Source organism: Heterocephalus glaber, unplaced genomic scaffold (assembly GCF_053883595.1).
Source record: "Heterocephalus glaber isolate CG9 unplaced genomic scaffold, H.glaber_assembly_v1.0 deba00001481, whole genome shotgun sequence".
Classification (NCBI taxonomy): Eukaryota; Metazoa; Chordata; class Mammalia; order Rodentia; family Bathyergidae; genus Heterocephalus; species Heterocephalus glaber.
In genome coordinates, this window is record NW_028258317.1 from 9914229 (window position 1) to 9927816 (window position 13588).

The window sequence follows — 13588 nt, forward strand, 5'->3', positions numbered from 1 at the left end:
ACATTTAATTGCAGTGTTGGTACTTTGCAATAAATAAGTGGGTTTGGGGTTGCAGTTTGGGCATTTCTCTCCAAAAGGTTTGCCATGACTGCTCTATATATTAAATAGTAATTTCAGCAAAAAGCACAGAAACATTTTAGTGTGTTTTCAGTGAAAACACATTTGGCATTTAAAAAAAAATATCGAGAATAAGTCTAAGAATATCATTATTAGTTGAAACTCTGGCTTGGGAACCACTGGTATAACTTTATAATCTTGTTGAATTAGGTTTTTTGATTGATAACGAACTTTGTATATTGAGTACCTAATCTGAGTAAGGGAGTGCACAGATAGGTATATTTTTATATATGCATAATAACATCCACATTTACATATATATGACAACAAACATTTGACAGAGATGAGAGGACAGAGGTTTGAAAGTGATTTTTAGAATCACTACAGCATACAAAAAAGGTCATTAGCTCAAACTATTAGAATTATGGCGTTCTAATGATTTCTAACTCTACACTCAGAAACTGAAGAGCCTGGACTAGTCCAGAAAATGTTAACTAGCCACAAGCACAAGTGAGTGTACTTTCCTTCAAATCCTTAATTTTAAAAATAGTATTTGACAGGAGTGATTTTACAGTATAGTAACAAAAAACTCTTACACAAAGCAAAACAAACCCAGCTTTTAATAATTAAAACAGATGCTTAATAGGTTTATAACCACCATGAACTAAGGGAAGCCCTAGAACCAGAAATAAAGACTTTAAAATTGCATGCAAAATCTAGTTACCATAAAACCCAAAGCGATACCAAAATATCTCAGCTTCCTAGGATAAACTCCAGGTCTTTTTATTTCCAATTATTGGTAATCAAAATATGTACACTTTCACATGGTCCTGGTAGTGCAGGAATAAGCTTTATCATCTAGTTTTACAAATATCTTTCACAGATGGTATGGCACCAAAAAGTATTTTCTTCCACATATTTTGGGCCCATCTTGTGGGGGAAAAGGCACTCCCAAAGATACCTCGGCAACACCTTTGCTAGGTTAACTACTCACATAATCTTTATATATAAGTTAATGGCTCACGCATTTCACTGATCTGAGCACCACCAGGCATTGAAATTACCTTTCATTAACTCACATGTCAAACAGCTGACTTACCAATGAAAAAAACTTTGAATACTGGTTTCAAAGACATTTGGACTTTGACAACTCACATACGCTTGATCACTGGGCTTTGGCATGCACAGCCAAACATCAGAGAACTGAAAGGACCACCATGAGATGGTGGTAGAGGACTCCTCAATTTTCTAACATCAGTACCCTTGCACTAATTCAACTTTGTCCTTCAGAGCACTTGGACATGCTCTGTACCTGGATTCAACTGTTCTGCTGAAAGATTTGCTAAAGGTGTTTAGGTAAATTAGTGAGTCTTTCTCCATGATCATGAAAAAAGTTGCAAGTCAATTGGCCCTGGGCAGTTGTCTACTATTTACAAGATCTTTAGAAACCATCTGCTTGAGGCCAAGGACAATTTACTTTACCATTAAATCTAACCCACATTTAACCATACTAAAACTGCATTTGGGTAGCTAGCCTCAAATTGAGTCTATTTTTCCACATTTACTGCATCCATGCAGTATGCAATTTTTGATGCTGAATAAGAGAAATATGGCAGTTGAAGGCTTCACCACAAGCATCACATTCATAGGTTTCTTGAGTTTTGACCTCTGCATGGATCTTCTGGTGGTTGACAAGACTGCGCTGTTGACTGAAACTTTTGTCACATTTCTCACACTTATAAGGTTTCTCTCCTGTGTGTATTCTCTGATGCTGAGTAAGACCTGAGTTTCGGCTAAAGGCCTTTCCACATTCCTCACATTTATGAGGCTTATTACCTGTGTGAACACCCTGATGTCGGATAAGATTACAAAGTTGACTAAAACTTTTGCCACACTGTCTGCACAGATAAGGTCTTTCACCAGTGTGGATTCTCTGATGTTCAATAAGAAATGAGCTTCGACTGAAGCTTTTCCCACAAACGGTACATAGGTAGGGCTTTTCACCAGTATGGATTCTTTGATGTTGTACAAGGTGAGCACTAACACTAAAAGTTTTTCCACATTCATCACATTTGTAAGATTTTTCCTTAGGGTAGACCTCTTGCTGTATAACAAGACTGCAATTTGGATCAAAACTTTCTTTAGTTTCATTGTATGGATAAGTCTTCTCCCTGGTGTGGATTCTCTGATGCTGAATAAGACCTGAACTTCTACTAAAGGCTTTTCCACATTCCTCACATTTATGAGGTTTGTGTCCTGTGTGAATTCTCTGATGACGAGTGAGGTTGCAAAGTTGACTGAAACTTTTCCCACATTCTTTGCACTGATAAGGTCGTTCACCAGTATGGATCCTCTGATGTTCAATAAGGAACGAACTTCGACTGAAGCTTTTTCCACATTCAATACAAAGAAAAGGTTTCTCACCAGTGTGGATTTTCTGGTGTTGTATAAGATATGTACTTAACCTAAAGGCTTTTCCACATTCACCACATTTATGGGGTCTTTCCCCAGTGTGAATTCTCTGATGTTCAACAAGCAGTGAATTTCTACTAAAGCTTTTCTTGCATTTGGTACAGTGATAGGGTTTCTCACCAGTGTGAGTTCTTTGATGCTCAATAAGGTGCGATTTCCAACTGAATGCTTTCCCACAGTCACTACATTTATGGGGTTTCTCACCTGTGTGAATCCTTTGATGTTTAACGAGGCTCCTTCTCTGGCTGAAGCTCTGTTTACACTGATTACACTGATAGGGCCTTTCTCCAGTGTGGATTCTCTGATGTCTAATAAGAGTAGAGCTCACACTAAAGGTTTTTCCACAGTAATTACACTCATAGGGCCTCTCACCAGTGTGAATTCTCTGATGTTCAATAACAAATGAACTACGACTAAAACTTTTCCCACATTCATTGCACTGAAAAGGCTTCTCACCAGTATGAACCCTTTGATGTTGAATGAAATGGGCTTTACGAACAAAACCCTTTCCACATTCTTCACATTTATGGCATTTCTCTTCTGTGTTTGATTTCTTCTGGATGTTAGAGTTTCCTCTGAACATTTTCTGTTCCTGGGTCAAAGATTCCCGTGGTATTTCCCACAAGAAGATCCCTCTCTGTTTATCTAACCTACCAACAAGTTCAAAGGTTTCTCTACCCATGGGATCCTGGTCAATTTCACTTTTAATTCTTGTAACTATAACACCCTGTGGTTCCACTTCTTCAAGTTCTTCAATTTCTTGTTTCACAGCTGGCTCTTCATCCTTATCTCTGTTCAAAACATCTGAAATACAAACATCAGCCAACCTCCTCAATGTCAAGAACTGTCAGAAAATAAGTTAATCAAGATAAATAAGTTAACCTATTATTCCTATAAAATGTAGTTTACTACTCACTGCATTATTGTGAGAATTAAATTAGTTCATATACATTAATCATTTAGAATACTACCTCTCAAAGAATACAAGCTGTAAAAATATTAATAAGAGACAATGTCTTGCTACATTACCCAGGCTTATCCTTGAAATCCTGGGCTCAAGAGATCCTCTTGTCTCAATCCTTAAGTATTTGGGACTAAAAGTGTAATGCCACTATGCTCAGCTAAATGTTACTATTTAATATTAGTTATCTGATGAAATGAACTGGATTTGGAGAGAGGAATGAAGAATGTTCTGGATGCAGAGAATGACACAGAAGAGCAAGTAGAGTTAGAAGGACGGCTGACAAAGCAATATTGAATTATACAAGGTAAGATGGGTAAACAAAGCAAACTGGTAAGGGTGGGATTAACTGGTGTATGAGGGAAGAAAAAATATCATGGGAAAAAAACCATAGGTTCAGGAGAATTTAAGATGAGAATGCATTACTGGAATATGAGCAGACCAAAAATTCACAGAAAGGAATGCAGATGAGGAATCTAGGAAAAATAAAAGAGAAAGAACCAGGGAAAGCTGGAATAATGAATATATTCATTAATAAGAATTTATTCACTATCAAAAGCATTCTTACTACTATGCAATGAAGACTCAAAGATAACACACGAACTCCCTACCAAATGAAACATGTTGAAAAAAAAATGGGTAAGGAAAACATGATAAAATATTAAATAAAAAGTAGTTCCTATATAAACAGATAAAATGGCTTTTTTTAAAAAAAAGGGTTGAAGTGACACAGTCTATGATCTATACAGTATAAAGTATAAAACAACATGATCAGAATTAATGAAAGAAATGAAGAAAAAAGCAATCTTTGGCAGCTTATGACCTCACAACATATCACAGCACATTCTTCAAGTACAAATGATTCTTAATTCTCTAATGATATGTGACCCAAGTTTCACTATCTTTTTTCCAACTGACAATTTGTATTACATCTGAGAAATAAAAATCTTGCACACATTGAACAAAAGATATGATAATGAGATTCAACAGAGTATCCTATAAGATTCTTAATATATATTAAGACTTAATATATATTAAGACTCTGACTTCTTTCCTGATTTTCCAGCTCATGCTGCCTGTTTGATAATTCAACTAGAAGAATCAATCACTAAGATATTCCTGTTTTTTTCATAGCCTCCTTTTCTCTTAGATTCCTAGTCTTTTAATTGCAGTCATGTATGAATTTTCTCATAATGTACTTCACACCAATTATTAGGCTATTTTATTAAGAAGAAAAACAAAATAAAACAAAAAACCCCACTATTTCTCTTACTTCCTTAATTAAGTACAAGCATTTGGATTTCTTCTCAGGCTTTTTACAGTATTCCCTCTCAAATATATTTTCAGTGCACTGTTTCCTGTCATACAACAAAAGAGAATGAAAAAAACGCTCTCAACTTTCTGCTTTTCACTTATAAAATTACCTGCAATAATACAAAGATATATGCCATCATATCCAAATATAATCCATCTACCCTCTGCCCTCTGATCCCATTCACCTCTGAGCAGTTGTTCAATTATTTTCTCTTTAGTTTTTCAATCTATACTTTTCATTAACACCTTCCTACCACCAAACAGATATGTCCAACTTTATCTTGAACCTGAAATCCCTTCCTTGATGAAAACCAAATGCTGGGAAAAAAAAAAATAGCCATGCTCAAACTTTTCCCATTCAATCTATTCTGCAAGCTATTATGAAATTTAGTTTGTTTTCAACACATAGGGAAATTTGTCATCAAATCACTAATGTCTTTCAAACCATACATAAAATGGGCATTTTTAAGTTCTTACTTTATTCAGCAGTATTTGTATTTGACCCTGTTTCTGGTTTCTATGCTATTACATTCTTGTAGTAGTTCTTCCCTACTTTTTTTCTTAATAAATTCCCCTCATTTTTCTACCTTTGACAGAAAATCTGTTTTACCTAATTGTTACTGCTTTATATCCTTACTTGTTTTCCATTTACATCCTCTGGCTACTGCTAATTAGATCCCTCATAAGGGCTTGCAGTGAACTTGGACATCACCAGGTTCTGTCTTACTGCACTGCTAATCACCTCTTGAGAGGCACCACTATCAATTACTCTAAAGTCTTTTCCCCCTTTTTCTTATTGTTAGTCACCAAAATAATGGATTTCTTTCTAGAATATACTTTCTCCTTTTAAACAACACAATCATGTACCCATCTAATTATCCTTGGCCCTGGTCTTTAAGCTGCCTTCAAATTATATCTGCTTTAGTGATTCCAGAGAGATGTTTCAAAAATGGAATTGCATTCATGTCACCACCTGTAGATTCAGCTTTAAGATCAAATGAAAGCTCACTATTATCATATTCAGAACTCTTCATAACATGGTCTAAGCCTAAACTCAACTTCTTGCTTATTCTATCATATTTCATGTAGGTAAGCTGCTTGTGTTATAACACTTTCATGTTATATCTTTGCATATCTCTTTTATTAAGTGTCCCTCAGTATTGTTTATTGAGCAAACTCTTGGTTCTTTAAAATTCAGTAAAGCAATAGATTACAAAGTCTCTGCTAAGTTGAACAGGCAGGTTTAGTTGTTCTATTTTTTTATTACCAATTTTTATGTTATTGTTTATAACTCCATAATCAGAAATTTCATTATTACATTGCATTTTAAAACTATTTGTTATGTGTTTTTCTCTTCTGTTGGATGTAAATTCCTTGTGAAAAGAAAAAAATCTATGTACTTACCCAGTGGATATTGTTTGGGAGGTTTAACTCAAAGAAATAAGACTATATGAGTATCTACCTAACTTCCTGAAAGAATCAAACGAAAATATAGTAGCAACTATATTAAAAAACTAGTTCTTGCTACCAAGCCGCCAGTTAGTAGATATTATTAAAAAACGTAAATAATACTCTTCATAGTACTGACAAAAGATAGGAATAAAGAGTAACTGTAACAAGAAAAGTGTAGATCTAGCAGAGCATGGTGGGTCATGCTTGTAATCCCAGTTACTCAGGAAGTAGAAGCAGGAGGATCACTTCAGCATTACTTGAGCCCAAGAGTTTGAGGTCAGCCTGGGCAACAAAGAAGACCTCATGTCAAAGAATAAATCAATAAGGCTAAAGAAATAAATGTACAAGATTCATAAAAGCAACATTTTTTGAAAGATAAGACAGTTAAACAGAACCAACCAATTGGCTAAAGAAATTTAATATTATAAATCTTTTCAAACTAATTTATGAAACTAATAACATTCCATTAAAAATCATATGAACCAATTAAAAACTCTTTAAGAAGTCTAAATTTCAACAGGAAGAATATAGACAGTTGGTTAGTACACCTTGGAAAAGAATATTAAAGAATAACCCATAAAATATAGCATTTTGCTAAAATAAGTTAAACAATGACACTGGCATAAAAGTTAATAGCACAGGCTGATGAAGAAAATGACTGTATGCTTCTACACAGAGCAGCCTTGAAATAACTATTGGATCTGGGCTTGGTGATTACATGTCCTATTATGTATAGTCCCATTCTCTGGTCATAGCTTATTTACTTACAGTAGGCAACTAACTCAAAATGGTTGCACTCCAGGAATTTGGAAAATGAATTTTAAATAGCTAGTTAATCTGAATTTGACTAGATTTGTAACCTATCAATTCAGAAGCTAAAATGACACAAGCATGTGGGCATAAGGAGGAAAAACTAGTTTGCCAAAGGGAAAGAAACAAAGTAAAAGAGAATGTTATGGACTAATGTTGTGTTCTCCCTGAAAATATATTTTGACACCCTAAGCCCCAGTGTGATGGTACTTGGAGGAGGGATTTTTGGTAGGCAATCAGGTTTCGATGAAGTCATGAGGTTGGGGCTTCATGATGGGACCACAGTGGTCTTATAAGACCAAAGACAAGTACGCTCTTTGGCCCTTGCTACTTCTCTCTCAACCATGTGATAACATAGTGAGAAAGTCATAGAGCCCTCACCAGGAACTGAGTCTGCCAGAACCTTGATCGTGGACTTCCCAGCCTACAGAGCTGTGAGAGATCATTGTCTTTTGTTTAAGTCACCCACCCAGTCTATGCTATTTTATTATAGCAACCTAAAGTAACTAAGACAGAACAATTTCTGACTTGAGATTGATTCAATTTCTGGTTTCAGTTGTTTCCTAATGTTCAGCTACCATGCTTACATACTCTATAAAATATCCCTACATCCTTGCAATAATTCCCTTGTTGGCTTATGCTAGCTTAATAATTTTTAAACAGTTCTAGGTAGCTGAGGGAAGCGAAGGTAAGGAGATGGTAGCATGGAAATGGATGAACTTTAGTACAGAACAAGAATTGACATAATTTTTTTGTAAAGGGCCAGACAACAAATATTCTTCACTTTTTATGTTATAAGATCCCTGCTGTTAGATGTAGCATGAAAGTAATCATAAACAATGCATAAAGGAAAGGGCATGTCTATGTTTCAATAAAACTTGATTTACAAAAACACTGTGGGCTAGATTTGGCTCATGGATCTTATTTGCCAACCTCACTATCTAACACAATATAAAATGAAGTGTTCCTGCTTATCAGGATGAGGCTTTGGGAAGAACTAGAATTTCTAAGGTCTAGCACAGTACTTGATATTTACTAAATGAATGACTAATTTAACAAATAATTGGAGAGAATATAATCAAAGAAGGAAAACAATGAGTTCAAGGTCTTGTAAGTTCAGCAATTCTCAGTTCTGTGAAAGTCTACTGTGACATTTGTTTTCAGATCATTTTCTTTATCAATACAAATTTGTAATACATAATGTTTACATTCCTTGTGAGGAGTTGGTACATGTACATAATACATCTTAATTTCTGTTTTCATCCCCTTTCTCATCCCTCCCTCCCACCTCCATCCATCTCTTGATCCCTCCCTTTTTGGTATATGTTTGCAGTACATGTTTACATTACTTGTGTGGAGAGGGTTCATGTACATATCACATTTTAATTCCTTTTTCCATCCCCTTTCCCTCCCTCCCCTCCACTCTTGATCCCCTTCCCCTTTGAGAAAAATCTATCCCCTTACTTCCTATTATCTTTTATTTTTCTCTGTATTTATACTTCGGGTTTCTTCAGAGAAAAAGCAACATGGAAAGGAAATGTATGAGTGAAGAGCCAGAATTATAAAGTTGGTGAGAATTTTCTTATGAAAAGTAGCAAGTGAAATAGGAGAATACTGCACTGGATCAGTAGAGTAACAGTGACCTGTTTTTTTGTTTTTTGGTTGGTTTCTTTTCCTTAAACTCTTTTATTGGTATATTTTAGGTATACAATACATTTACATTTATCATTGGGAACTTGTACCTTTACAACAGTGACCTGTTTAAGGTCCGTCATCAAGGTGACGGAGAGGGGTCTAGTGAAGAGGATGAAAAGACTATGGCAGGAAAAAATAATAAATAATAGAAAGCTTAAGTTGGAAAAAAAAGAGAGAGCGAGCCTAAAAGTACAAGACCTAAAAGTACAAGATGGGCTCACTGCCAAGCCTTCGTCCATACAGTGGTCATATATTGCACTACCAGGGGTAGGCAGAGCTAGGTGCTTGCTTGATTCTGTCAATCAGGATACCATATGTATGGATAAGCTAGCAATGACTCAAGAGACTCTATGGGAAACTAGGAAAAACAAAACTAGCAATTGATAGAGAAGTAGTACTCAAGACAGAAAGCAAGGGAGAAGCTATGTTTGGGAAGTTCTCCTGTAAGAAATTAAGGTTTTTAGGCCAGGGATTTAGCTCAATGGTGCTGCTGCCTGCCTCGAAAGAGCAAGGTCCTGAGTTCCATCCTCAGTACCAAAAAAAAAAGAAATTAAGGTTTTTGTCCTTTAAGCTATTATGAACTGTTAGAAGTTCTAAGCACTTTGGTGATAGTAGATGGAATAAATTAAAGGGGTGACTAGTGACCAGGAGCTAGTTTAGGACTGAGTCTTAAATTTACTCATTCAGTCACATAAGTATTTAAGAAACACATGATACAGGCCCAACTCTGTGATAAGTGCAGGAGAAATGAAATGAAAAAGAGATAGTTGTGGTCCTCATGTTGATCAGTGCGGTTTAAGACAGAACACATACAAAATGACTACCGAACAGTGTGATGAACCATGAAAGTACTGCATACACAACGTAGTACAGTAAAGGAGTATTTAACTTTCAAGAGAAGGCCCTTGAGATCTTAACAATTTTTTTAAGACTTTTCAGGTATGAGTTACTTATGTCATCTTCAAAAGATGACTACAAATTTACTCATCTTTAGAATTTGTAGCTCAACAGAGAGGGAGACAACAATCAATACTTAATACTATACTTATTACATGCTAGTCAGTGCCCTAAGTGCCTTACATAAAAATTAATTCAAATACTTATAATAACCTTAAGGGTATGTGCTATTATTATTTTCATTTTATTAAAAAAAAAGAAACTGAGAAACAGAGAGATACTCACCCATAATCATACAGTTAGTAAACACTGAAACAAGGATTTGAATCTCAACAGTTAGAGTCCACATTACCCTTTGTAGAAGGAGAGAGATTTTTTTTGGGGGGGGGTGGGTACCAGGGATTGAACTCGGGACCTTGCGCTTGCAAGTCTGGCAGTGGAACCACTGAACTAAATCCCCAGCCGCTGTGAGATATTTGGTATACAGAGGTAACTGATTAGTGTAGATAAGGTTCCCCCCAAGCAAAGGGTATAGACTGAGAGAAAGTCTGAGAACGCAAGCCAATGGAAGGAAAGCAATAGAGTTTCAAATAAAATGAGGGACTAAAATAAGGTCCAAAAAGAGTCTTATGTATTTAACAATGAGGTTATTATAAATCACTGTTGAACAACTTAAAGGGAGTGTTGGACACAAAACGAAGGGCACAGAAGTAATGGAAGGTATAGTACCACAGAACACATATTAATCACTCTAAAAAATTTTCTGGCTACAAAAAGAACAAATAGCAAGTTATAGAGAACAGCAAGAGGGAGGCTGGCTCTAAGGAGAGTTTCTTTTCTTTTTCTCCAATTGGAAAAGCCATGAACATATCATCAGAATAAAAGTATTACGAGAGAAGGAAAAGAAATTGAGGCTATTTAGGGAAAAAGTATGATTTGAGTTTCTAGAGAAGAGAAAATATGGGAGCAGCTTTAAGTGTGAAGATGAGGAGTAGAAATTTGAGAGTTCATGCTTAGTGGCCTCTCATCTTTATGAACAGAAGGTGAGGTCCACAGAGTAACAGAAAACTCTAATTTGTGAAATAGTCACTAAAAGGAAGAGGAGAATAAGCATATCACTGACCCAAAAAATTGCTGAGATAGAAACCCAAAGGAGATTAGAATTTTAAAAAACCATGCACATAAAGGGCATCAATCTTTTTGGTTAAGAGGATTTTTTTCTTGCTGTGTTTAGCAACTCAGGTAGGAGAGTACAAAAAGGCAGATATAACTAATACAAGATCTGAAGTTTGCAGAATGGTTATAGCATAATGTCAAGGTAGGACACCTGGCTGGTAATTATATGAAGAGGTGAAGTCAGGAGAGGATTGGCACTCTGGAGAAAAAACAAACACATCAAGGTGCAAGAAATACATGAACAAAGAATAGGTTATGGTGGAAAGGTGTTGGATAAGATCAATGATACAAGTAACTGAATAAAAATGGAAAACGGGATTCCTGAAGTCAACATGGTCAACATCCACTGAGGTTCAAGTACTGACTGGATTGAGAAATCTGTGAAATGTGTGATAAGCTTATGTGTGAAGGACCCAAGAAAAAGATGAGAAGGGTAAAAATGAATTGAATGCTGAAGGCTCAAAGGAGAGACTTTCTCTGAAAGTTAAAAACTAATGCTTTGGGAACAGCACTGAAAAGTTGGGAGAATAACTTCTCCCTTCCAGCCTTGAGACAAAGGATGAGGAAGGAGGAGGATGCAGAATAAGCAAGCCCCACTTGAAGGAATGCCAAAGAAGTGGTGAGGCTGGGAAAGTGCCAAGTTTCGGTTAAATCCAGGAGGGTAAGGAACACTGTGTGAAGAGGAACAGGGGCTCCAGAAGGCAGAGCAAAAAGGGTGGGAGGAAAGCAGTGGGAGGATGAACCAAGAAAGTACAGAGCAATATGGGAACAAGACTACGAAGACAGAAGGCCAGAAAGATTTACATTTTGGTCACTACAAAAAAAGTGAGGGATAAAGAATCATACAACTGAAGGGTTAGGATCAGAACTATGGAACAAAGCAGTTCTGGTAATGGTACTGGACCAAGTATCCTGAATCTGATTTCTAATACTTTCTTAGATATTTTAGAAAAAAACAGATTCTTACCCAATGAGACCAAGTTGCCATAATTCTCCATCATGACATCTTTATAGAGACTTCTCTGAGCTGGGTCCAGATAATCCCACTCCTCCTGGGTAAAAAACACAGCCACATCCTCAAATGTCAGCAACCCCTGAAATAGTATGATTTCTGTAGTCAAGTTTCTGCTGTCTCAAGGACAATTCTATCACTGAAAGGGGCAGAAGCAATCAATTATCATGGCAGAGTACACTGGATGGTACATAACTAAGAGTGCTAAAAGTGCCCCATTCTGGGAACTGACTTCACTGACAGGCACCTCAGACTAGAGGATAACTGGGCTGGATCCTTGTCCTTGTAAGTGAAGGACATAAATATAAGGGTTTTCTGGTTTAATAATTATACACTAATATTCTAATTTTAGTAAACTGCCCCAAGGCCTCTCCAAGCTTCCTTAGCTCACTGTCCTGCTCCAATTCTCTATTTGCACTGACTTGTGACTACTAGAGACCTCTGCAGTAGTTTCCAGTCTCCTGTCCAGTATAAGACACAGGGCTGAAGAAAGACTCAGAGACAGAATTAAAGAAAGAAGTAGGAGGGCCAGTGCTGTGCAGCCAGCAAAGGCGCTGGCCAGTCCAAGGCACTGCTATTTATTGATGACATCATGGTCAGATTGGGGTAAAGGGGCTACAGGAGGGGACATGCAGTTGCTGTGGACACGTTACTGATGCAAGCAAGGTTTGTAAAGGAAAAGACAAAGCATTCTTGAATCAGGAACAGAACAGACAAAATATAGGGTTGTAGTTAGCAAATAACCTTGTCCTTCTAGTTAAAGAGGTTTTAATTGTGGGGACGGAATTTGGTAAAAGTTACTCTGACCTCGGCATGTAGGCCTGGGCTGGACTTGCTTCTTAAAACAAGCCAACTGTGGGGTTAACTCTTTATAACCTGCACTGCTCACAGCCTGCTTTGGACATAATCAATAAGGCAGTCCCCCACAGTGACCCTATTAAATTCCACTCCATCAATTTCTTTAAGCATCTTCTTTGGTCCAGAATAGTGCCAGATGCAGAATACACAAGGAAAGATAAAAAATGATGCCTTACCCGGAAGAACTCAAAATGAGAGCTATCCTGGAGCATTCTTAGTTTTTACCAGGTGATTACTCAACTACACTTGAAAAAAGGAGCCAGTGGGCAATGTGTAAGTAAACCGCACCCCAGAGCACCGGCGCCAAAGGGTGTTGGGGTCCTTGAGAATGCAGGGAACCAAGGGGTTCGGGTGAGGAGTGGTGGTGCAGCCTAGCCAGGACAGGGGGAAGATAACGGGGATTCCCGAAAACAGCTACTTACCTTTGGCTCCAGCGGTGAGCTCGGGGAGGCCATCTCCGGGCCTGAGAATTGGAGAGCCTCACGGAAAGGAGGCCTTTCTAGTGAGGCCTAGCTGGAAATTAGGCCCCACGAAGATGAGGTTCCCCGGCTTCGTCCAGCCAGGTCCTGACCCGGTCCCAGTGCGGTCACATTCCCAGCAGCATATCAGGCACACTCCCAGACTGCACCCCAACCCTCAGCCCCCTCCCCTGCTGGGTTGCGCAGTATTTCAGGCAGGCCTCGCTAGAGCCTCCTCCTAGTTACCAATGCCTCCTCCTCACAGCCAAACAGCGCTACGACCGCCCGCCCCCGGACCAGAAGGCGTCACCCGGAACCTTCTCGAGACGCCCTCCAACTACAACTACCATCATGCTTCGAGAGCGCTCCTCGGCCACGCGTCCGCCGGAAATGGCCGCCGGACTACATTTCCCAGTGTACAAAGGG

General features: G+C 37.7%; 1 protein-coding gene across 3 annotated transcripts; it reads right to left on the reverse strand.

The window, feature by feature from the left end:
• Nucleotides 1-659: 659 nt before the first annotated feature.
• Nucleotides 660-13508, reverse strand: Znf189 (zinc finger protein 189). Of its 3 annotated transcripts, none has more exons than XM_004848209.4 (3): nt 13127-13508; nt 11802-11928; nt 660-3333 (listed from the first exon to the last, which is right to left on the reverse strand). In XM_004848209.4, exons 1-3 carry the CDS (start codon nt 13157-13159, stop codon nt 1619-1621), a joined length of 1875 nt encoding a protein of 624 aa, XP_004848266.1. In that variant the 5' UTR covers nt 13160-13508; the 3' UTR covers nt 660-1618. The 3 variants fall into 3 exon arrangements, with proteins under 3 accessions (XP_004848266.1, XP_004848268.1, XP_004848267.1); XM_004848211.4 differs by having other exon boundaries at nt 11802-11883; nt 13127-13507; XM_004848210.4 differs by having other exon boundaries at nt 11802-11886; nt 13127-13505.
• Nucleotides 13509-13588: the final 80 nt, after the last annotated feature.

Bases quoted from the DNA above. Each gene is read 5' to 3' on its own strand.
- Znf189 (XM_004848209.4), bottom strand. From the start codon at position 13,159: ATGGCCTCCCCGAGCTCACCGCTGGAGCCAAAG. The intron at 11,929-13,126 runs GTAAGTAGCTGT...ATACTATTTCAG, and splicing joins GCTCACCGCTGGAGCCAAAG to GGGTTGCTGACATTTGAGGA. The intron at 3,334-11,801 runs GTAAGAATCTGT...TTTGTATTTCAG, and splicing joins TGGCAACTTGGTCTCATTGG to ATGTTTTGAACAGAGATAAG.